This window comes from Rhamphochromis longiceps, linkage group LG23 (genome assembly GCF_057381845.1).
Source record: "Rhamphochromis longiceps isolate RC_006_pf linkage group LG23, R_longiceps_female_GT1.1, whole genome shotgun sequence".
NCBI lineage: Eukaryota > Metazoa > Chordata > Actinopteri > Cichliformes > Cichlidae > Rhamphochromis > Rhamphochromis longiceps.
This window is the reverse complement of record NC_140578.1, coordinates 11343655-11370103: the sequence shown is the minus strand read 5'-3', so window position 1 is coordinate 11370103 and position 26449 is coordinate 11343655. Positions and strand designations below refer to the sequence as shown.

Here is a 26449-nt window from a genome sequence, read left to right as displayed (position 1 = left end):
TTCTAAATTAACTGTAATTAACTACGTTTTTGGAAAGCGAAGTTTAATTACACTGTCACACCGAGGCCTGATTATTGTCAGACCTGTTGAATCAAGAAATCGCTAAATAGAAGCTGTCTAACAACGTGAAGCAGGCTAAAAGATCTAAACAAACAGCTGAGAAACAAAGTCACTGACGCCTATCAGTCTGGAAAGGATTACAGAGACATTTCTGAGGCTCTGGGACTCCAATGAACCACAGTGAGATCCATTATTCACACATGGAGAAACTGCAGACAGTGCTGAACCTTCCCAGGAGTGGCCAGCCCACCAAAATTCACCCAGGCGGTCACAGAAGAACCAAAACAACATCTGAAGACCTGCAGGCCTCGTCTGGCTCTTTTAAGGTCAGAGGTCATGACTCAACAATAAGAAAGACACTGGGCAAAAATGGCATCCAATACCAGTTAAATGTTTGATGTCAGTTACTACTGACATCAATGGTGGCACAAGCAGTTATTACCTGAAGCTGGTAATGTTTTTTCACACAGGGCAGGTAGGTCTGAAATTTGTAAACTAATAAATCAAGAAGGGGCAAATACTTTTTTCACAGCACTGCATATAAATAAGAATCTGCATCTTGTTTAAGCTGTTTTCAGAAGCCATCATCCTGCATTCAGCCATCTTTATCAACTTAAATCGACCCACTTCTCCATCTACAGCACAATTTGCAGCATTTTATATTCACAAGTAGCTTCTTTATCTCCAATAAATGAGATATATTTTTGTGGCACCACATCTGATATTATTATGACTAGTTGTTTATTAATAAATGGAAATGTCCCATGTATGTTTTATTATTATAAACAAAAAAATCTGTAATGTTAAAAGACGTAAAGCAAAAGGAACAACGTATTCTGTGTGTGTATAGATATATATACTTATATGTAAAGTAGTAGTGTAATTTCTGGGTAGCTGTAAGGTGAGCAAGGCCAGTAAAACACTTTATCTGAAACCTCCGCCTGCCGAGGTGGAGGTAGGGGAAGGCTGCAGACCCCGGAGCACCGTGAGGTGATGTCGTTTTGCCGAAACTGTGGCAGTTTTATTTTGAAAAGCCTGATGTTCTCAAACCAATTAAACGACCCTTCCTGTTAAAGGTGCCGTTCTTCGGCACAAATCCCCCGGGAAGGTGCTTTGCCAGGGCGGAGTCACTCCTAAAAAATTGAGCAGAGTGGCACGTGCGTGGACTCCGTGTTTGTGGGGTTTGGTATTTTTGGGGGGAGAGGTCGCAGAGCTGCTCCCGTGCGGTCTCCCTCCGCCGCTCATTGGTCGGCTGAGCATCTTCAGCACCGCGCAGGCTGAACAGCGACGCACAGCCACGCAGCCTTCTTCAGCGGAGGACGACGCGGTGCACGCGGCGCGGTTACTATGACACCGTTTCTCTTATTTTTCTTATTTTGATCCTTCGGCGCTCTTTCGCTCTGCACTGCGAGGATTTGATGCCCGGGGTCTAGAGGCTTTGATCGGGAATTGCCCTCCGGGTGGTGGCTGGGAGGAGGCTGGTTACCCCACCGCTGATGCTCGGACTCCCGGCTTGTTCCACCGGGCTTCCCTCCGGTCGAGTGGCCAGGCATGACGGACCCTAACGACCTCGCTCAGGTTACCGGCAGCAGCACCAGCAGCACCAGCAGCAGCATCTCATGCACGGTTCAGCACCGCCAAACACCGCCGCCCGATCCTCGGGTCCCCCTGCCGGTGTCCCAGCGTCCGCCGGTCCCCCGACGCCTGTTGTGACATGACAGCTCGGGGCAGAAAGGCGAGGATCAAAGGTTACGGGCAGGGACTGCAGCAGGAGCGCGGATGGATCGCATCCTCCGGGAGAAACTGACCGCTGGGGTTTAGAGGAGAGGATGCAATCATCCCTGCATCTAAAATTCACGTGACACTCGATTTATCTGCTCCCTTGTTTCTGCTTCAGATCCTCCGGAGGTCAGCGCGCAGGGTCAGCCCCAGAGCAGCGGGCAGATGTGCTCGCACATCAGCAGGGCGGGTGTCTGCGTTACCGGGTACCCTCCCGGGCCTGCAGCGTGGTAGCACCCACCTTTGCCTTATAATCTCATCGGATGCACAGCCTCGCGGTGTCGGTGGAGTCCCGGCCAGCTGTGCCTGTCAGGCTCACTTAGCCGCCGCTGACCGCCACCTCCACCCGCACAGCCATGGGTTGCATCCAGAGCATCGCCTGTAACAAGTCACGCATCAAACGAGAGAGCATCGTGGTGTGCGACCTGTCCGCCACCATAGACCACTGCCCCACGGTCATCGAGGAGAGCTCGCCCATAGTGCTTCGGTACAAGACGCCCTATTTCAAAGCGTCTGCGCGGATTGTGATGCCTCCAGTCCCGCGCAACGAGACCTGGGTGGTGGGCTGGATCCAGGCGTGCACCCATATGGAATTTTACAACACCTACGGAGACGTCGGCATGTGAGTTCACACCTCTGTCACCTGAGTCCCAGTTACACGCGCGTGACAGGATTTCAGATGCAGGAAAACGGGAGCGCGTGCGTGACGGCGCGCCTCCGTGCACTCTAATAACTATAACGCGTTCGTGCCCGAGCTGCACGCGCTCGGGGAGCATTTGTGCACGCAGCAGGTTAACGGAGCTCGTCAGCCTCCTTCATTCAAACGCCCACCGACAGATTCTGTTCCTGTGACTCTGGCACCTAAATAGAAAAGCTGCTATTAGAGGAGCTAAACAACAGTTGCTGCTCTCACACTCAAATTGTGCCCACGGAGACATGTCCTCCCCCACACCCACACCTCACACACACACAAACGCGTTATGTCTGGAGGGCATATGCGAGGGGGTGTTTAATCCTACTGGGTGCAGGGGTGTGGGTGGTGCATGCACGGGTGAGAGGATGGGGTTTAGGTTGTCATCGGATTGGTCACATGGCATGGTAAATAGATGGTAGGGGGCCTCCAGATGACAAAGCTGTTGATTACAACAAAGGGATGATGATGATAATCCACTGGCACACTGAACCATCATAGCTTTTCTTTCTTTCTTTCTTTCTTTCTTTCTTTCTTTCTTTCTTTCTTTCTTTCTTTCTTTCTTTCTTTCTTTCTTTCTTTCTTTTTTTAGACAATTTGGCCCAACAAAGAGAAACTTCCTGTAATAAAATAGATTTTAAAAAGCAAAACGGCTTAATGAAATACAGTATCACATAACTAAAAGCTTGGTAGAAATATAAAAAAATATATATAAAATAATCCGCAGCCAATCAAAAAACAAGCAAAGCAAAAACAACAAATATCTCCAAATACACTCAAAAAAAGCAAATTGGGTGGTTGTTACATTTACAAAAGTCTAACTTGTAATTTGAACAAAATAATTTCATGTCCCTATGGTGAACATAATTAAATTATGTAGGATCTGCATGAAATTCAACAACTTAATTTGTTCTTGTTCAGATGACCTGATCAAATCTAATAAGAGTGGTTAGTTGCCTGGACTCACGAAATTCACAAGATGACACAAGATTTCAAACCACAGGAAAATCGCTGGAGTTATAAGAGGCAAACAACCATACACACACCACGTGTATGTTATTGCTATTTATTGTGGTTTAAGCTGTCAAGTCTTGATTGGTGGTGTGGTGGTTAGCGCCGTTGTCTCACAGCAAGAAGGTCCTGGGTTCGAATCCAGCTAAACTGAAAAAAAAAAAAAGAGCCTGTTGGAATTCCTTAAGTGAACAGTGGTTGCACACAATTGCTTTGGCAGAAACAACTGAGTTAAATCAACACAATGTATTCATATTCAATAAGCCTGTGCAGTTTGTGTTGATAAAATGTGAGTGAAACTTGTTTAAATGAACTAAGTTGAGCTCTTGGAATATTTTAATCCTTCGCAGTTTTGTCACTTTATTCCAACACTATTCAATAACTTTTACCCCAATACTACTTGGTCACTTAAATAATAAAATTTGTCTTCATATTTCATAATGTTCAACAAAGTCTAGAGTCTGGTTAACATAAAAATTGAATGAATTTACAACCACTACCATCCTCCTATCTTTATCCAGGCTGCAGGGGGGGCTGGGGCATAACCCAGAAGTGATACGGTAAGAGGCAGGGTACACCCTGGATAGCTCACCAGTCTGTCACATACAGACAAACAACTATTTTCTCTCAAATTCACACTTTACGGTAATTTGGAATCACCAATTAACCTAACTCTAATAACCGCATGACTTTTAACTGTGGGAGGAAGCCAGAGTACTCAGATGGAACTCACTGTAAACTAGCCAGGTTGTGGATTTGAACCAGTGAACCCATGCTCTTACTGTGAGGCAACAGCACTAACCACCACGCCACCAAGATGTCAACCGAGGCTTAACAAAAGTAGGAAAAGCTATGATTTCAAGGCTTGATGCAGAATTTTCCATACGTTTTTGTCCTTGACAGCTTAAACCGCAATAAATAGTGATAGCATACATGTGGTGTGTGTAGTTGTCTGCCTTTTAAAACTCCAGTGATTTTCCTGCAGTTTGAAATCTTGTGTGATCTTGTGCATTTCTTGAGTCCAGGCAACTAACCATTCTTACTAGATTGTATCAAATTACACGTTACAATTTTGTAAATGTAACAACCACCCAATTTCATTTTTTTCAGTGTAGTATGCAGTGAATTCTCTGTGGGGACTCTATTTCCTCCCACAGTTAAGTCATGCAGTTATTGGGGTTACGTTAATTGGTTAAAAGAATTCTCTCCATGTTAGCCCTGCAATAGACTGGTGAAGAGGATGGATGGAAGTTGTTATAAATCTGTTAACCAGACTCTAAACTTTGTTGTACATTATGTAATATGAAGATAACGTGTAGTTTTTAAAGTAACCAAATAGTATTGGGATAAAAAGTTATTGAATAGTGTTGGAATAAAGTGAGAAAATTGTGAAGGATAAAAATATTTCAAGAGCTGAAATTACTTCATCTAAACATGTTTTAATCACATTTTATAAACACAAACTACACAGGTGTATTGAATATGAATAACTTGTGTTGATTTAACTTGTTGTTGTTGTTTAAGTTGCTGCCAAAGCAAAACATCTATGTTCAACCAGTGTCCTCACTGTTGAATTAAGTAAATCCAACATTTTCTTTTTTCAGTGTAGGAAAAACAGTCGCCACAGCACCACAACTGGATCTAGTCATGCTGGTATCATTAGCAAACTAACAGACACGTTACACGTGTTCCTGGAGTCCATTAAGGGGCAGCTAACAGGGATCAAATGCGCTTTTTGGGGACTACTTTCATCGGTGGATTTGGTGCCATGTTTATACACGTCATACACAGCAACAGTGGCTTAACTTGTGTTTTTAATAAGTTTGAACGTCAGTTAAAATCTATGAAACATCTTTTGAATGAATGTTGGAGTTACCCAGAGATCTCTTGGTTCTCTGTCTTCCTCCAGGTCCAGCTGGGAGCTGCCTCAGCTCCGTGAAGGCCTGGTCCGGGCCATCAGCGACTCAGATGGCGTGAGCTACCCTTGGTACGGAAACACGACAGAGACAGTCACCATAGTCGGCCCCACGTCCAAGCCGTCCCGCTTCATCGTCAGCATGAATGACAATTTTTACCCCAGCGTTACCTGGGCTGTGCCGGTCAGCGAATCTAACACGCCTTTACTGACGAACATCAAAAGAGACCAGAGTTTCACCACCTGGCTGGTGGCGCTCAACACCACATCCAGGGAAAAGATCCTGCTCCACACCATCAAGTGGAGGATGAGGGTTGACATCGCAGTGGACCCGTCCCTGCCTCTGGGTTCCAGGGCCAGGCTGGTGGGCCGGGTGCACCAGGACCAGCCGCGGGTGCTGACTCGAATGGAGCCCATCCCTCTTAACGCCATGGGGAGGCCCAACGCCAACGATGCCCAGGTTCTGATGTGGAGGCCGAGGAGAGGCCCTCCGGTTGTTGTCATACCGCCCAAGTAGAACACCACGTGCATCTGATTGGCCGTTTCTGGACATCATATCATATCAGGCCAATTCTGCTAACAGGATAATCAGATGAGACGCAAAAGCAGACAAAAATGATATTTATAAGCAGGCTGAGAATTGCATTACGTGCTGATGACCTCATCAGAGTTGCAGTGCTTTGAATCTTGAGGGGACAACCGCCTTAATTCCCCACCGCTGCCTTTGATGATTAGAAAGTTTGTTAGTCCCTGCTTCTGGTGCCGTTGGGCCGCCGGGTGTGCAGGCATGCACTCCGGCCCTGCACAACAGAGGGAAGACTCGTCTGAAGCTTGAACATCTGCGCTGGGATGTAACTGATACCTGTGCTGTAGCTACTCAGGCCCTGGAAGAAGTGATGGAGCTTAAATACAATTGACAAAGGTTTTCGCGGCCTTAAAGACAGCATACTCGTGGCCTGCTCTGTTCTGTACGCTTAAGTGCTGTGTAAGAGTTTAAGCGAGGAAAGTTGTTAGAGTTTGCGTTGCGTTCACGTCCAGCGAGGACGCCGTCGCTGTGGGGTTCCTTCTTCATCGTGGACGCAGACAAGTAGAATCTCACCGGGATGACGTGAGCGTGCAAACGCGTGTATCTGTTTGTGCTTGTGTGCTTTCTATAATGGAGCCCGGGGTCGGGCCCAGGCGTGCTGCTGTGTCACACCGGACTGCCTCACACACTCTCACACACACACACAAGGCCTCGTTTGTAAAGCCGAAACATTGTAGGGTCATTTCTTTTCTTTGTGTTTCAAAGATTGTCACATGCAAACACAGAGCTACCTTGTTTTTGACATATCAGAGGAAAAGCAGAAATAACACTTTGGTTTCAGTCACATACACACAGACATGACTGAAGCCCTGCAGCAGGACTATTTCCCCCTCCTGCAATCGCACGTGGCCAGTTCGTCCGAGCTGCAGAGCTTCTCCCTCCCTGCCTTTTGAAAAGCCAGAGATGCCTGTGTTGATGACAGCCTGCTACAGTCAAACATGGTTTTATCATTTGAGGAACGTACTGATGCCAAGTTCCACTCATGTAAGACTGAGATCACACCAAAACATAGTTTCTTCTGAGTTAACCCTGGCAGCGTGCAGCCCTGCAGTTAGAAGGTGATCTGCTGAAGCGCAGCAACGTTTCAGCTGTCGTCAACGTACTTGCTCATCCAGATTTGGGATATCAAACTAACGCCTGTTAAATCTCACTCATCTGAGGGTTACAGGGTTTTTTCTTTGTCTTCAAACAGCATTTTTTACATCTAGAAAAAATGTATGACTGTTCATCTTCAGGGTGACGAAAAAAGTTTCGTCCATTCAAAAATTGTCCATTCAGCAGTTAGCAAAATATCCAAACACGTGACGGTGTGAGAGGAAGTGTTTGCTTCGCAGCGTCTCTGGTGGTCTGTCGTGATGTGTGTGTCAGAAGGTTCGCGGCTGAAAATGAAAGCCAGTATGTGCTGTTTTCCTACGAGCTCACAGCTTCAGCGTAGTTCACTGTTAGGCTGTTGTGTTTTGGCTCGTAGCCTTCATCGTGGTCGTAAAACATCACACACTTGGCTGAGATTGTGCGTTTTGTATTTCTTTCTATTTCACATCTGCATCATTTAATCTGTAATATGTTTTATGATGACCCCGATGAATGCTGCGAGCCACAAATGCGCTTGTCTAGCCTTACAGTTACTCTGTATACTGTCGGTGCTGCAGGAGGTTTGATCTCTTCAGGCTTTTTCCTCTCCTCCGTGCACCTTAGAAGGAGGTGAAACAGTGCCCCAAACCAGAAACCTCTACGCTGCTTCTGATGATTTTCCAGGCGGTGCATTTGCTGTAGATCTGCTCATCCGGCCTCAGTGGGACTGAAAAAAAAAAGGCTTCTGCTGAACTGGTCCAGATGAGACAGAGATGAAGAGAGATGGATGATGTAACCACATTATCTTGCTGATGCTGCTCATTACTCTTGGTGCGAACCGAACAAGCCTTCACATACACACACACACACCTCATATAGAACAACAACAGAGCCAGGATCACCAGGAAGGACTGTTCTGCCGGCTTACTGCAAAACCTAACACACACTAACCGCACAGCGATGTGGACAAAGAGATAGTTTAACACCCTGATTATTGTAGCTATGACGCAGGGGCAGTTTGTGAGGCCAAGCCGACAATCACGAGCAGCACTTCCGATGGGACAACTTAGAAGGTGATCGTTATTGGACTGAAACTTTGCGCAGAGAACTGATGCTTTTATAGTGGGGAACTTCCCCCCCCCCACATGCCCCGATTAAAATAACGTGTTAATTAAAAATACATTTTTACTTCACCGTGAGGGTCACACAGTCTGCCGTCAAAGTGCATCCGGGCCTCAAGTGTCTTTTACAGTTAACAGCCGTGCCTGTGGGCTCGGAGCAGAGTGCTGCACGGCCCTTCGTGTGAATCTGACTTGTTATTCCTACTTGTCCTGCCGGTCGACGTTAGATTGTCTGAAAGCGACAGGCTGACGGTGTTTTACAGTGTTTTAATGTGGAGGACGTACAGTCCTTTCTCTCAGACTGTCTGGCTTTTGCATGCAGTGTTTTTAAACTCATTAAAACAAATGCCAAAAATAAAGTGTGAACTTAGTCCTCTTTGTCGCTCCACAGCCCAGGTACAGTGTAACATTTTTACATGGGTATAAGAGGCTGCAATGTCCCCATGGTACATTCACAGACTGTAGGTAAAAGATGGACGAGCTGGCTCTGTAGCTGCGTTCTCTGTAACCACCAGCAGGAGGCGACTTTAGTGATTATAAGATACTTGTATAAAAATCTACTGGGAAAACAACCTTTCAGCTCTTTTCCAGATGGGTTTATAACTTCTGATCATAGTTTCACATCTTATTGAACACAAATTGATTTTTATTTGGTCAATTATCAGTCAGGATCTTAAAGCATTTATCTTTTTAACTGCGTTAGAAAAAAGCTGCTCTAGTTTCTAAAAAGCAATAACTCCTACCGAGCAATCAGTGGTCACTGTCAACCTCTCTGACTTTTTATTAGTGCTGTTCACATGTGTAGAGCACATCTTTGCTAGACAAAGAAAAATTGAATGCTTCATAAGGGAATCACTTCCAGCCCGACTAAGATTTGGGAACATGAAGCTTAGGGTCAATTTTCAATAGCAAGTAGGGCTGCCACAAACGATTATTTTGATAGTCACCGATTATTTGTGCGATTAGTCGACTAATCAGATCTTGCATCCATCGGACGCTCTAGTGAGCCTTCACCTCCCGGTCATCTATTGAGCTGGTGGGTAGCAGACGTCTCTGAAAATGTCAGAGCACTTTTGCAAATATGTGATGTCTTGATAAATTGAGCAGATATTTGAAGTTTACACAGCTACATCCTCGCCATAAAATATCTTAAAAGTTTATTTTGTGACCAGGAAAGACTAATATTAAAATTAAGTCGCTGCCGTCATTGTTAGAAACTGGAATTGGCTGGATAGAATTCTGGGATAGGTTTAGGGATGGGTACCAGTATCCGGTGCCATTATGGCACCAGTTCTGACATAAACTGTAGTAACCAGACCGAAAAGCAGCGCACATTTCGGTGCTTTTTTTTCCTGAGATGTCATACACTTTGGATTCTAGCCAATAATTTTACCTTACCAAGGATAGTAGGCGAGCCCAGATACGTATGTTCTTTTAGAGCAGAGCTACAGATTAAAAATGCCCAAGGTGAAGCGGTCAAAAGTCTGGCTGTACTTCACAGCAAAAGATGCAAACTCAGCAGCCTGCAACAAGTGCTTTAAGGTGATACTGTGCAAACGAGGTAACACCTCGAATCTGATGAAACACCTGGCGACGCATAGCGTTCTTTTTAAAAGCTGTATTTGATAGCTTGCTGCAAGCCCTCACACATCTACTGCGGGTGTGGTGCCTGTTATCGGACCCGGAGTTAGCAACATCCCCCAAAAACCCGAAGAATAGAGTCCTGGCCCCTAGCCCTGCCAGTGTAGCAGAAATGATGACGGATGATGATGGCAGCAGCAGCCGTTCTTCGCTGGGCGAGTAGCTTAATGTTGTTCGTGTGTAATTTACGTTGAGTAGGCTAACCACGTTATTACATTAATGCATGTAAGGTGAACTAGCAAACATCATCATAGCTACATGTGGCTGTCTTCTTGTTTGATGGCAGATGCTCCCTTCACCCTGGCCAAAATGACCAAAGAAAAAGTGGAAAACAGCTAAACATGAGAGGTTTTTGGACAAAGTTTGTGTTTTTTCCATTGTTTAAGCACTGCTTCCAGCCAAGAGTGATACCATAAATCCCCTATAGCTGCAGAAAAGGCTAACATTGTTATCTTTTTACAAAAAAACAGCTGAACATGAGAGGTTTTTGGACAAAGTTTGTGTTCTCCATTCTTTAAGCACTGGTTCGAGCACTGTTTAAGCACCGGCACCGTTTCAAAAGTACCAGTTTGGCACCGGTATCGGATAAAACCTAAACGATATCCATCCCTAGATAGGTTGGGCCATGAAGGATATACCCGACCCATCCTTTAAATCTGGGGAAAAGGGAGGACGCATTTGTCATTGTTGTCGAATTTGGACAGCCTTCATTGCGTCGCTGTGATGTAATCGGCCTACAAATGCAGTCTCCAAAGGATGCGGCCCCTGAATTTGGACACGGCTACCATACCTGAGACTGCTTCATCTTTGCCGTTTAACCGCAGCTGGCATCCTTGTAGATGCATTGGTGCCATCTTCTGTTTCAGTCACTCTTAAATCCTACTACTTATTCCTGCGTCTTTCAGGATCTTACAAAAGCTTCAAATATTGCGTCGACTATTAAATTAGTCATCGACAATTTTGAGAGTCGATGTAATCGTAACTAGTCGACTAATCGTGGCAGCCCTAATAGCGCGTCATCCAAACTACGCAGCAGATCCATGACGAACCTCATGGTTGTTATTAACAAATGGATCACCTCAGAGGTACTTTCGACTGCAGTTTGGTGCACTTTTGGGCATCTTTTATTGTTAGGAAATAGATTGACTCACCGAGTGAGTTTTGAAAATGTGATGCGAAAATGCATTTATGTGAATTGCTCCAAAAAATTAAAAAAATTGTGGAAAAAAAATGAGGATAAAATACTTTGTTTTTTAACCCTCAGCGATGTCACAGGAACCAAATAATTTGGACATCCATGCAGCCAATGACATCAGATTTGAAAGCAGGTATCCATCTTTTATATAGAGTCTATGTGTTGGGGTAGAAAATGTAAATGCCGTGTGTTGTGGTAAAGTAAGAATGATCAAAGAGGAGACACACAATGACACATGCACATAAGTCAAAGGAAGCATGTTTTTTTTATAAAAGATTCACATACTGGTAATTAAAATAATAAAGTTCTTAATTATACCCGCTTTATCCCAAAAAAAAAGTAGTTTCAGAAAAAAAAAAAAAAAAAAAATCATCAAATCAAACGTTACTTTCTCTGTAAATGATGTAACCAGCTTCAGTTTCATTGGACCACATTCTGATTATTCCGCCACAAAAATCACCAAATGACACTGTTACACAGGCAGAGGACACGCTAACCGTCAACAGTGGTTCTGAAAACTAAGCTAAGCCTAATGAATAAGTTAAACCGCCAATTAATTTATAGATTTAAATGTCAACAGTGCTAATACTTACACCAAACATTAACATGATTTCCAATATTCAGTGTAACGTCTCCGCTTGGTGTTGTAGTTTCAGAGCTGAAGCTCATTCTGACTCTGAGCTTAAACAGGACAGGAGTACCTGTTAGAGCGTTAAACACCCCGAGGTGAAGGCGGCAGCCACTGGGCTACGTGGCAAATGTGGCTTGGAAGAATAGTTAGAAAGGCCCACCCTCTGGTTCTTTGCTCCTTTGTTACACTGGGTGACTGATGTGGCCGTAAGACTAACAGGCAGTCAAACTAGTTCCTGGTGAAGACAATCAGTCGGTCCAGTTTCCCTTCACCGGGCGTGGCAGCTGGATTATGTGCGCTGTTGTAATCACAGAAGAAAAGTAAAACGCCCTCCTGGTTTCGTCTCTCCTTGCTTCTCCTTCTCAGCTGAGGCACTTTTGGTGTGAGACTTGTCACAGCGTTGTTATAAAATTTAAAAAAAACAAAACAAACCTTCCTCTGATCCAAACCTGCTTACATCCTCCGTTATGTTTTCACACTATATGTGAAAACATAAAGGCAGTCCAGTCCTCCTTTCCCTTCGTGTCTTCACGACCTCCCGCAGCTGCTGTAGTTTCAGCCGTGTGTCCTACGCCCTGCTGGGATTGGGGGAAGGCTTGCCTTCGTAGCCGTACAGGAAAGTGGCCGCGATGACTAAAACGGCCCCGAGGAAGAAAACACTGCAGGCAAGAGCAGAAAACTCATTGAGCTGAAAGAAAGAAAAGCGAAAAGGAAAAAACGGAGAAAAAAAAATAGCGACTGCTTTCTTTACCTGGTTGGGTCAAAGTCCTGCAGCAAGAAGTACGATATCAGCGTTGACAGGATGATGGAGAGTGACGTAGCGAAGCCCTTGAGGATGTTGTCTGCGTACTTGATGACCGCTGCTATGACCAGACCACCCAGGGCCTGAAGAGAAAACAAACACGGAGACACAGATGGACAGAGGCATGACCTGTAGGGCCAACGGGGAGTCCGAGCCCCAGCTTTAAACAGTCTGTTAGCCCAGAAGTTCGACAATATACGCGACAGCACAGCGAGTGAAAGTTACCTGCAGTGCTACAACAGTCCAGGTGACCGTGTTGTATCCCTGAAACATTCCAGACTCCCTCACTCGCTCCCCATCATAGGCCATCATCCCGAGGAGCCCGAACACCAGGCCGAACATCCCTGAAACGCAGGGACGGAGCACTTCAGAGCGACATTCCCAACACTGCTGTTTTCTATTATTTAAGTAATATATCAAGAATATTTCCACTAAAATCAGGCCTAAATTAATGATTAAATTCTCGTTTTTGATCGTCTTTCTTGTTCCTGCTGCTGAGGCTCTGAGGTTTAACACAGGTGAAGATGCTGTAAGCTCAGTGGGAATCGCAGGAGACTCAGCACATACTCACACGTTCCAGGATAAAAATAAACTAGACAGGAACATTCATCTAACAGAAACATATCGGAGGGTAAAAAGCCCAGCTGGCTCCCCGAGCAAAGACCCGAGGAACCGCTGCACACATGGGAGCTTCCTGGTCCATTTATCACTTTTAAGCAACAGCATCTCAGATCATTGTTCTTCTGGCCTCCACTTTATTTTTCATACTTTTTACTGCGCTGGACTGCGTTTCAAGAACATATACAGGCTGTATATATCAGTTCACAACTGATTTGCCTGGTGATAGATACCAACCCAGCTGGATGTTGCGGACCCACACGCTCTGTTTGCTCTCTTTCAAGATCTTCTCAAAGTAGACACCAGCGAAGCCGCTGGAGAAGCACGCCACCAGCACTGCGGCGAGGCCGACGAACTGGGAGCCAGCAGACGGGGCCTCCTTCTCGGAGGCAGAGTCAGAGGGCCACTGCAAGCACAAACCGGAGAGCCTTAAATTTTAACAGGTGAAAAAAACTCTTTCGAGCTTTCTTCTCCCCACATGTACGATTAGGAAGTTAAATCGTAACCCAACAAACATTTCAAGGAATGATTATCCACCTCAAAATGTGGCGAAACAGTCCAAAGTGTGCTTTGTGTGTTTCGAGTTCCTGTAGCACAGCAGCTTTTAGGTTTTAGTTTTTAAAAGACTGACAGGCCAGCGTCAGAGATGCTCAGAGGCCAATTTGACAGAACCAGACCAAATCTCACCCCCAGCTCTCTGGCTCTAAACGTGACTGCAGAGAGAAACGTCCGTCTTGGAAGCAGAAACAAGCTTCTTTATTGGTTCAATACTGAAGTACACTTTATCCAGGTTCACCCGTTTAAAGGTCACAGTTACTTTGACTAGCAGGTGGGTCCTGGCTCATGACTTACACCTCTCATCCACATTCAGTCACCCAAGCTTCCAAACAGGAGCCAATGCGTAACACCGCTATGGCCTCCTCCATCATTTAGATACAGTCTATGATAACTGCGTGGAGCAGACTTCTCTTCTCTTGCACATCTCCTGCTGAATAAAAGTACATGCTGCAAAAATAATAAGTGCTACACAATCCAGTGTGTCACAGGGTTCGACGTGATGATGTCCAGAGAAAACAAACAAACCTGGGCTGTGTATTTTACATCCAATGAAACATCCAGCGGATACAACGTGCGCCTTCCAGAGAAACTCGTATGTACTTAGTAAACTGGAACTTTGTGTAATGATTATCATTCACAGTGAAGTCTCACTGAATCCCTCATGCCGGGTACCTAATATTCAGACACGGCATCGTCACAGCTTTGCTGCGTTGTGAAAAAGCTGCAGAGCGAGACTTCTTGTGTGATGTGCTGCAGTAAGCAGGAAAACACAGGCATTAATGCACAAAAAAGATGATGCTGAGCTTTGAATGTGCAAAGGAAGAAATCTCACACTTTCATCTTTGGATAAATAAAGATTCAGGACAAAGTGAAGCTATTGTTTGGTATATTCCTCCAACATCAGCACCATCAGCTCCGCAACAAACCTCGCTGGGTGAAAAGTAACAGCACCAGCTTGGAAACGAGCAGCGAAACAGAAGCGGGGTTTCTCTGCAGACTCTGTTTTCTGTGTGTTTGTAGGGTCTGAGATGGAAACAGAACAGTTGCTCTTTAGCATCATATCTGATGTGAGTGCGAGCCTTCGTGGAGTGCCGCTGATAAGCCACGGTCACTCCTGCACGTACCTTGGACAAACAGATCCGTTCACGGCTAAATATTTCTCAGAATAAGTGTAAAGCCAACTGATTGCCATTTTCTTTGTTTAGCCAAGGAGGAGGAGGTGATATGAAAACAGTCATTCCTCCTCTGACACATCATTCATCAGCAGCCAACATTTACTCAGTCTTCTAGTACAAGCCTCATTATTTATTTGGCCTTTAAATATCAGAACAAATAAAACAAAAAACAAAAAAACAGCACACTCAGTGAGTAAATGCTCAGCAGACAAAGGGGACTAAAGTGTCAGCTGCGTGCACACACTGCTTTTTTCCAGTCTCTCTCTGAGCTGAGTGAACATAAGTAAAGTAGCTTACTGTGATTTGAATACACAAATCCATTTTACTTCCTGAATGTCTTTTTGTCAGCCTCAAAACATCTCTGAGCTCGCCTCCTTCAGCCTTAGAGGTGCATTTTCATTCCTGTGTTTTATGTCTGACTATCTCTACACATTTAGCTTTTTTAAGACAGCAAATAAAAGCTGATTGTCTCAAGAAATGGTGAAACAGTGATTCGAGATGCACGGCACCTGCACGAGGGCCACGCCAGCCATGAGAATCAGCAGCGAGAGCCACTGGTACACGCCCAGCCTGCGGCCCAGCATGGACACCGAGAACAGGGCCGTGGTCAGGATCTTCAGCTGGTACGTCACCTGATGGAGACAAAGGAACAAGCGATCAATCCTCCGGTCGTCACGGCGGTCATGAGGCCCGCAGATTAACCTGCCGTGCTGCTTACCTGGTAGGTGGCTGCGTCCAGGTTGGAGAGGGCGACATACAGCAGGTTGTTCTGCAGTGTGTAGATCCCTGAGGGGATCGCCAGCTTCAGTGTTTCTACGGGTTTGTGAATGATTTCCTGACGGAGGACGCTGTTGAGAGCGCGCATGCTGTAACCTGCAGCATGGAAAGAAGACACAAACCACACATATAGATTACAAATTCTAACCAAGCTTGGAGCTTTAGAGTGAAATCAAAGTACGCAAAGATGACTGAGCGCTTCGGTGCCTCTTGAGGATTCCCCGTCACAGTTTTTAATATTCAGAAAGTAAAAAGAGAAGTGGTCTCTCTGGCCCAAGCTGTGGCCCGTCGCAAGAAACACACCGCCTGACGAGCTCCTGTTAGTCCAGGCTCAGAAATCCAGCTTTACAGCCAGAACCAGGAACTTGGATTTTAAATAAAACAACCAAGACATAATTGCAGTGCCGACTTTTAGCTTTAAAGTCACAGCCATCACCAAATCCTGCGTCTCCTTCCTTGAGATGTTCCGTGAGCCCGGCACGGCAGCTATCTTTACTTTCTTCTGCCTCCAGTTTAGTGTTTAATAGCTGAAAAGCTTGAAGTGACATCAGCTGACTGCCCTGGCGGTTAAGACCATCACATTTCTTTGCTGTGAGAACCTCTCGGGCTGCTTTTGCAGCATACTCAGGCTCTTAAGACAGTTTTGTTTTGAAGCATTTGGCTGAATCTGAATTCATCCTGCTGCTTCTATCAGCAGTCACATCATCAATAAGTGTGAGTGGGCTGGTTCCGGTGACTAAGACCCGGACGTACGCGCCCAGGTCATAATGCTGCTTCCACTGCGGTTGACAGACAATGTGCTATTTGTTCAGATCCTGAGTCGTTTTTCTCCTCCTCCATATTTTTCTCTTCCCGTCATTCAAGTTCAAGTTAATGAACGTCTGTTTCCTGAGCACATGTTAATAATTAATGTTAGTGATAATAATTCAATAACAGAACCGTTTAAGTGGCTCAGACTTTTACTGGTCACTGAAAAAGAAATATCACAAAAACAACAATGATATACTTTGAGGGAACACGCCTCACCTGGCAATGAAACGGTTTCAGGCAGTCGTCCAATTACTTCTGAGTAGGGCTGCCAGGATTAGTCGACTAGTCACGATTACGTCGACTATCAAAATCGTCGACGACTAATTTAATAGTCGACGAGTCATTTGAAGCTTTGTAAGATCCCAAAAGACGCAGGAATAAATAGTAGGATTTAAGAGTGTAATAACGGACTGAAACAGAAGATGGCAGCACTACATGTACAAGGATGCCAGCTGCCGTTAAACCTCGAAGAAGAAGAAGAAGCCGTGTCCCAGAATTCATAGCGCGGCCCAGCTCAGTTTCCAACAATGGCGGTAGCTAGTTAGTTTTAATACTACTCTTATTATTCTTTTAACGTTTAACGTGTTTTCAGGCGAGAATGTAGCTGTGTAAACTTCAAATATCTGTTCAGTTTATCAAGACGCCACATATTTTCAAAAGCGCTCCGACGTTTTCGGAGACGTCTGTTACCCACCAGCTCGATAGCGAGCCGGGGGCAAGGCTAACTAGAGCTGGTGAGAACACCGGACTCTGGGCAAATCATTTTCAAACCCACCGTTGTCTTTCGCTACTCAGGTTAAACATGATATACAAGTCACTTAGATAACTTAATGTTATTATTTGGCTTTTTTCAGTATTTTATTTGTTCCTGAGTAAATCGGCTGAGTTTATTGAACTCCAGGGAAACAATCTGCATATTTCATTAAAATTTAATTACCATCTTGTCTTTATTTTTAGTTAGCACATACCTTAAACACTTCAAGCTATAAGCTAGTGATAGTTATATACGAGCAGATGCATACTGGTGCAATAAACTGTCTGGTTTTTTTTTACGTACAATGGATGCATGATCTGATTAGTTGACTAATCACAAAAATAATCGGTGACTAGTCGACTATCAAAATAATCGTTTGTGGCAGCCCTACTTCCGAGCCTCTGAAAACAGACTGTGTCTAAAAACATCTGTATTTGCTGATCAGTGAATGAAGTACTTTTCAGTTTTCAGAAAAAAAGACTGCTATTAGCCAAAAACGAATTCTGAGCCTCACTGATCCAGAAAACCCACCAACTGTAGTTTCAGCACGTCAGGAACAGTCCACCAAACCTGACTGCAAATCCTCAGGCTGCACGCACACTGACACATTTCCAATTTAAAGCAGGACTCTCAGTCTCAGTCGTGTTAAAAAGACTCTGTCTGAAATAAGAGGCCTGTAAACGAGTATCACGTGACCATCTGTGCACACGAGATGTTTGAAACTCTGCAAAGAGACAAAGATCAACAGCACGTGTGAGGCAGTCACGACAGAAAACCCAGACACAAAGCAAATACGGCACCGGAGCGAAGCAAGGCACAGGGAAACGAAGACCCACGGGTGGAAGATAAAATAACAAGACACGACAGCCCAGCTAGAGGGTTGTTTTTTGTTTTGTTTTTTTGGACTAATGATATCCAATCAGGAAGCTCACATGGACGTGCGAATCCCTGTTTTCTGTAGTTTTAGTGAAAGTTCTCAGAATTCATCCTGATTACCTCAGAAACAGAACCTCTCAGGTAATCGGGAAAAAATGACCTCTGATGAAGAAAACATCAGTAAACTCTGAACAGGTGAAGTTATTAACAAACACAGAACTGAAGCTGAAATAAGATAAAAATCACTTTAGTCACAAGCATTCACAGTGCTGGTCCTGGATCACTGGATCAGTTTGAACTGCCTTCCTGCTGCAGGAGCTGCTCAGCCACAAGCATATTTAACATTTAAATCATCTTTCATGTTCTGGGATTAAACAACAAGCCCAGCATGATTTGTGCTTTACAGATCAAAGAAGCCAGACCTCAGACGGCACCGTGATGGTTCCTGCTCACATCCAGCTGGACTTGTTTGAGCATTTATAACACTTCACTGTGGCCTAAAGTTTATCACACATGACAGGACCGGTGCCGGGAGCTGTGTACACGGACTCACTGTGCTCCTTGAAGACCAGCAGGACGCAGGTGAGGATCTTCATGACCTCGGCCACCACCACCGCTGATGAGGCCAGGTACCGCGGGCCCTCGGCCTGCAGGGTGCGGGAGTAACGCATGGTGAGCACCAGGGAGGTGGTCTGGAACACCAGCACACCCAGTGAGAGGTACTTGAGCCGGGGAGAAGCCATGGCCACGTTTCGGCGAGCAGCTGGAGACTGAAGATGAGCAGAGGAGAACAGAGCCGGGGGGTGCAAGAACAGGAGCAGGTGTTTTACTCCGAGGCGGTGGGAAATGCCGACGGTTGGTCTCACCTTTCGGTCCGCTCACCAGTAACTTTGCAGACGCTCAGTTCGGTCTTGCGCTGTCCGCTCTCTGCGGCTCCTCACACGGACAGATGGACACGGTGCTGGCGGATCACCACAGCTGTCAAAACAGCAGCTCAGGTCCTGGCGTCCATTGACCCGCACCGGATATCAACCGCCCGTTAACTTTTCAGCACGCTCGCACCGACCAATGCATCACGACCCGCCATCCCGCTTAAAACGTCCACCAGAGGAAAGAGTAAATTGCACGGGGAAGAAAACTCCAGCCAGGTGAAGATAAGATCCCGGACGACTTCCGCGTTAGCAACTCTTCTTCGTGTTCTCGTCGTTTTCGGGTTCGTGTGAGACTCTGCCTCCTGCTGGGCTGACACGGAACAGCACCTCGGCAGGATAAACGGGAGAAAACTCCAAACAGAAAATATCTGACTCTATTATTATTATTATTATTATGCATTTAAACGATTTGCATTTTCAGTAAAGGTTTTAAACTTCTGAAGTTAATGAGATGGAACATTTTTCTCAATGCCTGACCATTTATAGTGCATTTCAGGGTCGCGGAGGTGGGCTGGAGCCTATCCCAGCTGCCATAGGGTGAGAGGCCAGGTACATCCTGGACAGGCTACCAATGAAATAAACTACAGTATATACATAGAAACACACTGAGGCATGTAATAGAATTTAATCTGTCTCCTTGGAAGGATTCTTACATTAGTAGGAAGCAAAAAGACTCCTGACAGTAATGTATCTCCTGGACGAGATTTGGTGCGTGTCTGTGTGTTTAAGTGTGGTAGGGTATGAGTTAGTGTGTGTGTCTGTAAGCCATAAAGGAACATGCAGAAAGCGAGTGCATTTCACATAACCTCCCGACTGCACGTCTGGACTGACATGCAGTTGGTCTGAGGAAGCCAGAGAACCCACACAGACATGCAAATGCCACACGGAGAGACAGACGTATAACACAGAGGAAAAGAAATAAACACTTAATATCTTACAAGTTTTACTGTGACCTACAGACGTCCACAGACCTCTGCAGGCTCTCTAAATCTGTCTTTACACCAGTGATTATGTCACCACCACTGAGATCTTCTTATTTAAAAGCCTATTCTTGGTTTGCATTCAGCAGAGAAATGTTGGAAGTTACAAAGTCCCAGGATTCACTCATCTGTCCCAAAGGTTCGCACTGAATTCAGGTTTGCAGCGCCTTCCTCGAATAATCTGCAGTCAACTAAAACTTCAGGAATGTAAGGTGATTATAGATGACTTGGATGCAGTAACTTCAGGCCGTGTTAATATTTCTTTTGTTTAAGGTATTCATCCTTTATTGACAGTGCAGCTTACACATTTTGATTGTTTCTGTGTTTTATTTTCATATCTTGTACTTGTTGCATGGATTTGTGCATAAAGTCTTTTTGTTCTTCCTGGTTATATAAAATTCAAAATGCTGTATTTTGTGTTTATTATCTGATGTTTGGGGCCCTGTTTATGAGCATTTCACAAATGCCTCATTTACATGCAATCGTGTTTTCAATCGATCTGTGTAACTGTAAAAAGCAAAAGTATTATAACTTAATTATCTGTAGGCATTGCATGTCCACTTCCCTGCCTTTGACCTGCAGAGCAGTACCCAGAGACACTGCTGTAGTTTCAAATGCAGATTTAAAGGACAGAAATGACTCAGTTTGGCTTCTTTGGTGTATTTATGTAGTGATGCAACAGTACATAAATACATGTGAATTATATGAAAATACTCTATCCAAATCCCAGGCACTGTTCAAACCTTTGTGCTTTATTGGCAGTACAACGTCTGCACTGTGCGTCTGAGGAGGGATTAAAGAGCATCCATGTGTGCATAAAGAAAAGCACTGTATACACGTGGCTTTAAGTGCTCAGTAGGAGCAGAAATGTGTTATATGAATAGCATCCATTTACCGCTTACCAAGAGGATTCATGCAGATGAAGCCTGAATCAATTAGGACAAAACAATAAAGCCTCTGACTCAAGTTTAACCTTCAGAAATGGCAGATTTACCAGGCAGAGCGAAAAACACGATGCTACATCTACCAGGTCTAACATGGAGGCCCTAAAAAAAAAATCCACCTGCAAATGACACACCTGTAAAAACCTGCCGAGACACGAAGATGCTCCAGGACAAGACAGCACGTGCACTCGTGTGTGGAGATCTTGGCTTTATTTCAGTAAAGCATTCGTTCGATCATTTGTTTTGTTTTTTTAATCCAACAGATTTGATCAGTTTTAGTTCTACAACACACAAACACGGTAACAACTACTTCATATTGCAGGTATATTACGGGCTATTTGGTTAACAGAGAAGAGTACAGTAAACTTAAAAAAAACATTTTATATACAGAATATAGACATGACCTCATAACCTTGCATATGCACTGGAGCTGCTGTGATTCATACAAAAAAAAGTTATCTGATGCCTGAGCGCCCCTACATTCGTACAAACGTGGATTTGGGGAGTTTTCAGGCTGGGTCTACAAATACAACTCTGCAGAAAGGTGCAGCTTTTGTGTGTCTGACTTTTCAAACAAGAACAACAAATGACAAGTTTGGACACAGGTTTCATATTTTTGGCTGAATAAAACAAAATTTGGTATGTGAGATTTTTCTGAACGCTGAACGATTGTCCTTTTTTGTTTTAAACACAGCAGCCACATAAAAGCTCAACATCGACCTTAAGAAAGAAGACAAGTGACTTTCTCCTTCTACGCACGATTTACGACCGTTAGAGGTGCGGAGACGCAATGATTGTAGCTATGGTTATATAACTTTGGAAGAGACGCTATTTATAACAGAGGCACTTTAAAGACGTGGCGATTTGCCTCGGCGAGATTCAGAATTATACAGGAAGTGTGCACCGTATTCATATAAAAACAAAACAAAAGACATGCTAAGCTCAGATATAACGAGCAGAAGATGCTCGGAGTGTCTGTACATTTTCATATACAACACACTGAATCTGGTGACAAACTAATGTACGCTTTTCAGTATTAATTACTCAAATACAGCTGTACCACCTGCAGAGAGACAACCGCACACTCTCATTACACCACCCGAGGACTGCAGCGATAGCGTGCAGGTGGAGCTCCATTTTCTGACCTTTTGAAGTGTGCAGGCAGATATTTGATGTTTAGCAGATGTTACTTTCATCAAACCTCTGAAATACTTTGAAAACTTTCACATGACAAGCGCAGACCCATGCAGCACCGCCCAGCAGGCCTCGCCGTGCGTTTGCTACATGCACTTGTTGTTTTTTCTGATCGTACAGCAGCCTCTCAGTGCCGCTCCCCTTTAACCCAGCGAAAGCACGAATGCAACAAACGTGGTTTTCCTTTGAGAGTAAAAATATCCACTGAATATGACCCATCGTATTAAAGTGAATGGTTTCAATGAGGTGTTAGTACTGGCAGGTTTATTACACTGAACAGAGACGGACGATCTCAATGCAGGAAGTGCCCAGTCTTTTCTCGCCGGTCTTTTTTTAATCCCGCACCAGCTGGTCAGAAGCTCCTCGATGATCAGTTTATGTGTTTGGTGCCAAAACATGAAAAGTCTTGATCCAGCCAGCAGAGAGCAAAGGCTGCCTCACTGGACTTAGAAGAACTCGATCAGAGAAAAACTCCAAAAGACTTTTACTCAAAAATGTTTAAGAAACTATACACAGTCTTCTGAAGTACAAAGAGAAGATAACATAAGAGGTGATTGATTATTATAGAAGAATAAGGGATTAAAGACAGACGTGAGAACGTACTGATTGTGTTACTAGGAGTACACAGAAGCCCCAAAGTCAGTCGGTTTCTGCTTTCTTCCTCTTCCGCCTACGCAAACACCTGCATGTTTCCGAGCTGAGGCTGCTGAGACGCTTGCGGCATCTGCTGCGACTGCGGCTGCAGCTGCACCTGCTCTGGAATGTGTGTGTGGTGTGATGACGGCAGTGTGTGGTGGGAGTTCCCCAGAGGGGTGGGGCTGGTGGTGACGTCGGACCAGTCCGAGTTGGAGTGCGGGGAAGAGGAGGACCAGGGGTCGGGGGATTCCGGCGAGGGGGTGAGATACGGGTGCTCGCTGGGCGGGTGGGCAGAGTGGCTGGGCGTGGTGCCCTCCGAGCCCGCTGTGGTGTAGCTGTGCTGCGATGGAGGCGTTGGGTATTTATCCACCGGGCTCTGCATGGTCGGGTATGAGGGCAGAGCCCGAGACTGGCCCTCGATCCCTGCGTGGCCTCCGTGGCCGACAGTGTGTGGGTGCTGCAGGGTGTGAGGGAGCCCGTGAGCCATGGCCATCTGATCAGAGATCTGGTATATCATCCCCGGGGTGCAGTGGAGGTGCCCCGGAGCCTGCTGGGAGTGACTCTGAGTCTGGTTCTGACCCTGGGACTGCGTGACTTGCACCTGCCCCTGCTGAGGCTGCTTCAGCATGGTCTGGCCTGCTCCGGGAGTCATCATCTGGAAGGTGACGATGGGTGGCAGCTGCTCCCTGGTCACGGTGACGTTCATGGGGGTCAGCCCGACGCTGCAACCCTGGCCGTGGTGCTGGGCCATGCCGGGGTGGGATCCCGGAATCTGATGAGGAACCAGGCTGAACATGGGGCTGTATCCGTGTTTGTTCATGCTCACCCAGGTCTGCTGCTGTCCCAACATGTGGCTGACAGGGGGCAGCATCTGTCTGGAGGTGGGGCTGCTCAGCAGGGGCGGGGAGTTTGCCGTGGTGGAGACGGCAGTGGAAACGTCGCCTGCGTAGGAGTGAGGAGACTCCAAGGAGTCGACGGGCGACATGGTGACGGAGCTCTCTGGAAGGCCTCCTGCTGCCTTCACGCCATTGGTGCTTCCTGCTGCCGTGCCTCCTCCATTTCCTGCTCCCACCCCAGCACTTACAGCTGCCCCATCTCCTCCTGCAGGCTTCTTCCTTCTCTTAGCCTTCATGTCTTTCATTTCTTTGGGCCCTCCACCAACACCTCCTACTTTTGTGCCCCCGCCCCTCCTGCTCTTCTTCCCCTGTGGTCCAGGGCGCATGCCAATGTAGCCTGCTCCATTGGCTCCACACATAACAGATGAGTTTCCTCCTCCACCCATGTGATTAGGCCCATTGTGGGGACTGTGAACCAGATTGTACTGATCCAGGAGACGGACGATGTCGTGGTGCATGCGTTCTTGAGCCGTATCGCGGGGAAGCCGATCCAGATGATCAGTGATGTCGCGGTTGGAGTAGTGGTCGAGGAGAACCTGTGCCGCCTCGAAGCTGCCTTCCCGGGCTGCAAGAAACAACGGGGTCTCCTCCTGAAAGAAGCAAAGGGAGCGGTAAGCACAGCGTAAGGAGCTCCTATTTTAATACGAACAAACAGGAAAAGCAGGACCAGATCCACAGTTTGTTTACACGGTCAGTTTAACCCATACAGGGTGTGTCCCACAGCCGACACAACAAACACGGAGCAGCTTTTGAAATCTTTGACAGATATTAGGGAGAAAATATGTTTCTGCAAATAAAGTCTGATATTTTTTCTTTACAGCTCTATTTCATAACTGTCCTTGTGTTTGTTGTGATTTATAATCAGCACATGAAAACAAAACATCTCACCTTATTGTCTTGCATGTCACGATTGGCTCCGTTCTTTAAAAGCACAAGTGTGGCCTCCACATTATTGACTGCAGCTGCCCAGTGCAGAGCAGATTTACCTAAAATGATGGGAAGATGAGAGAAGAACCAGAGCCGCATTAGCTAGAAAACTATTATTACTGCTAAAATTACAGCTAATAATGTAAACGCAGCAAGTCCCTGTGTTGGGATATGCTTGTCCTTGTCATGATCCTGGGTCTTTTGACCCAGCGTTTTAAGTTTGAGTTTATTTTGTTCATTAGGTTATCTAAGTTCATTTGGTTATTAGACTCCTTGTGTTTTCTTCCCCTGTATTTAAGTTTCCCCTCAACCTTCGTGTTTCATGCTGCGTGTCATTTGTTATCAAGTTTGTATTATTATGCCTAAGTGTTTCTAGTTATTATTTTCCCCTCGTGTTTCCAACCATGTTAAATCTCCCCTGCTCTTCATGCGTTTCATGTCTGTGTCTTACGTTGTCAAGTTCGGGTTGTCATGTCTATGTCTCATTATGTTTCCTGTTTTATTGTGAAGAGGTCTGGTGTTCTGTGTTCATCATGTTCAGTTTTACTCTCCCACTGTGACGTCATTATGTTCATGTGTGCCAGCTGTTTCCTCATGTGTCTCCACTTCCCCTAATCACCTCCTGTGTATTTAAGTCCTCTGTTTTCAGTGTGTGATTGTCAGGTCGTCTGTTGTTCACGCCATGTTCTCCATGCCATGTTTCATGTCCAGGTTTTTCCATGTTGTTTGTTTAGTTCTCCCAGTTTAGGTTAATGTTAATTTTATTTCTGTTTGCCTTGCCCATTATTTGTACCTTTTCTGCCAGCCTCATTAAACGGCTCGCTTTTTGTTACTCAAGTTTTGATCCAAGTTCCTTGGTGTCTGCATTTTGGGTCCACTCTTCACAATACATACAGTCTGCTCTCGCCAGACTGTGACAGAACGACCTGACCATGCTGGACCCAGCGGACATTTATTTCAGTGACTTTTTTGAATTCAAGATTCGTGTTACACAGCTTCGTGGACTTTGGATTATCTCCTGTGCAGGGAAGCAGGGGGAGGAGAAGGAGGCTATTCGGGCTCAGTTGACCCGGATAGCCACGGCTAACCCAGGTTTTATGGACTGCCTGCCTGCAGATTTAAAGAAGTTTGCTACAGCCACGATCTCCTCTGCCTCACCATCATCGTCTGAGCAGGTGCCCAGTGTGCAGGCTGAATCACACCAGCCCTGCGGTGATGCAGCTCTTCCTTCACCGGCTACAGGAGTAAGAGTCGGCTTATTCAGTCTCTCACCTGTCTCCATGTCCATGTCGCCACTGCAGCAGAGAAGTGCTGCGTTTCCCTCACCTCAACCGGTGGCTGCTTCCAGTGCTACATTCACCTCAGCTGTAGCGGCGCCGGCCTCCACAACCACCGCTTCCAGGAGGAGGCGGCGTCCAGGTCGTCACCACGGCTCACAGCAACATGAGGTGGGTGATTGTATTCTGAATCCACGCGTTTTTTCTAAGGACAATATTGGAACAAACACTGCCTTAAAGGTTCATGGGCATGTTTATGAAATGACTAAGACTGAAAAATCACCAGCCAAGTCTTCCACGGAATATCTTATCCCTCTGCACAACTACCTAGCATCCCAGTGTATTGATCATGCTATGAACTTTGCTTCCAAGAAGCCAAATTATAGGACATTTTGCACTGGAAGTGCTAGCCATGAGGCTCAGCTAAGCCACTGTGGGACCGAGATCCAGGCCAGATTGGAGCCAGGGGCTGAGTTGGAGTTTGTGCAGCCTATTTCAGCGTCAGCTGGAGGGCCCGAGGAGCCCGTCCAGCCTCACGCCACGTCAGCTGGGGGGCCCGAGGAGCCCGTCCAGCCTCACGCCACGTCAGCTG

General features: G+C 45.7%; 3 protein-coding genes across 5 annotated transcripts in view; 1 reads left to right on the top strand and 2 right to left on the bottom strand.

Moving 5' to 3' along the window:
• Positions 1–1024: 1024 nt before the first annotated feature.
• On the top strand, positions 1025–8504 carry fam78bb (family with sequence similarity 78 member Bb). Its single transcript, XM_085398291.1, has 2 exons — positions 1025–2461; positions 5451–8504. The coding sequence occupies exons 1-2, from the start codon at positions 2196–2198 to the stop codon at positions 5971–5973; spliced, it is 789 nt and encodes a 262-aa protein (XP_085254417.1). The 5' UTR covers positions 1025–2195; the 3' UTR covers positions 5974–8504.
• Positions 8505–11317: 2813 nt separating this feature from the next.
• slc35a3a (solute carrier family 35 member A3a) lies at positions 11318–19274 on the bottom strand. Of its 2 annotated transcripts, none has more exons than XM_085398322.1 (8): positions 18938–19274; positions 18625–18841; positions 15573–15727; positions 15364–15486; positions 13359–13527; positions 12729–12847; positions 12453–12586; positions 11318–12360 (listed from the first exon to the last, which is right to left on the bottom strand). In XM_085398322.1, the coding sequence occupies exons 2-8, from the start codon at positions 18812–18814 to the stop codon at positions 12270–12272; spliced, it is 981 nt and encodes a 326-aa protein (XP_085254448.1). In that variant the 5' UTR covers positions 18815–18841; positions 18938–19274; the 3' UTR covers positions 11318–12269. The 2 variants fall into 2 exon arrangements, with proteins under 2 accessions (XP_085254448.1, XP_085254449.1); XM_085398323.1 differs by having other exon boundaries at positions 18954–19274.
• Positions 19275–21122: 1848 nt separating this feature from the next.
• Positions 21123–26449, bottom strand: part of notch2 (notch receptor 2) — a 44980-nt gene continuing 39653 nt past the window's right edge. For both annotated transcript variants that reach the window (XM_085398320.1, XM_085398321.1), the window contains exons 34-35: positions 24542–24639; positions 21123–24243 (exon numbers count right to left, since the gene is read on the bottom strand). In XM_085398320.1, coding sequence (XP_085254446.1) covers positions 22792–24243; positions 24542–24639 — 1550 coding nt within the window. In that variant the 3' untranslated portion in view covers positions 21123–22791. The remainder of the gene's footprint in view (positions 24244–24541; positions 24640–26449) is intronic.

Excerpts from the sequence above, each read along its gene's own strand:
- fam78bb (XM_085398291.1), top strand. The coding sequence starts at position 2,196 with ATGGGTTGCATCCAGAGCATCGCCTGTAACAAGTCACGCATCAAACGA. Across the intron at positions 2,462-5,450 it reads ACCTACGGAGACGTCGGCAT|GTCCAGCTGGGAGCTGCCTC; the intron begins GTGAGTTCACAC and ends GTCTTCCTCCAG.
- slc35a3a (XM_085398322.1), bottom strand. The coding sequence starts at position 18,814 with ATGGCTTCTCCCCGGCTCAAGTACCTCTCACTGGGTGTGCTGGTGTTC. Across the intron at positions 13,528-15,363 it reads CTGGCGTGGCCCTCGTGCAG|TGGCCCTCTGACTCTGCCTC; the intron begins GTGCCGTGCATC and ends TTGTGCTTGCAG. Across the intron at positions 12,587-12,728 it reads GGACTGTTGTAGCACTGCAG|GCCCTGGGTGGTCTGGTCAT; the intron begins GTAACTTTCACT and ends TTTTCTCTTCAG.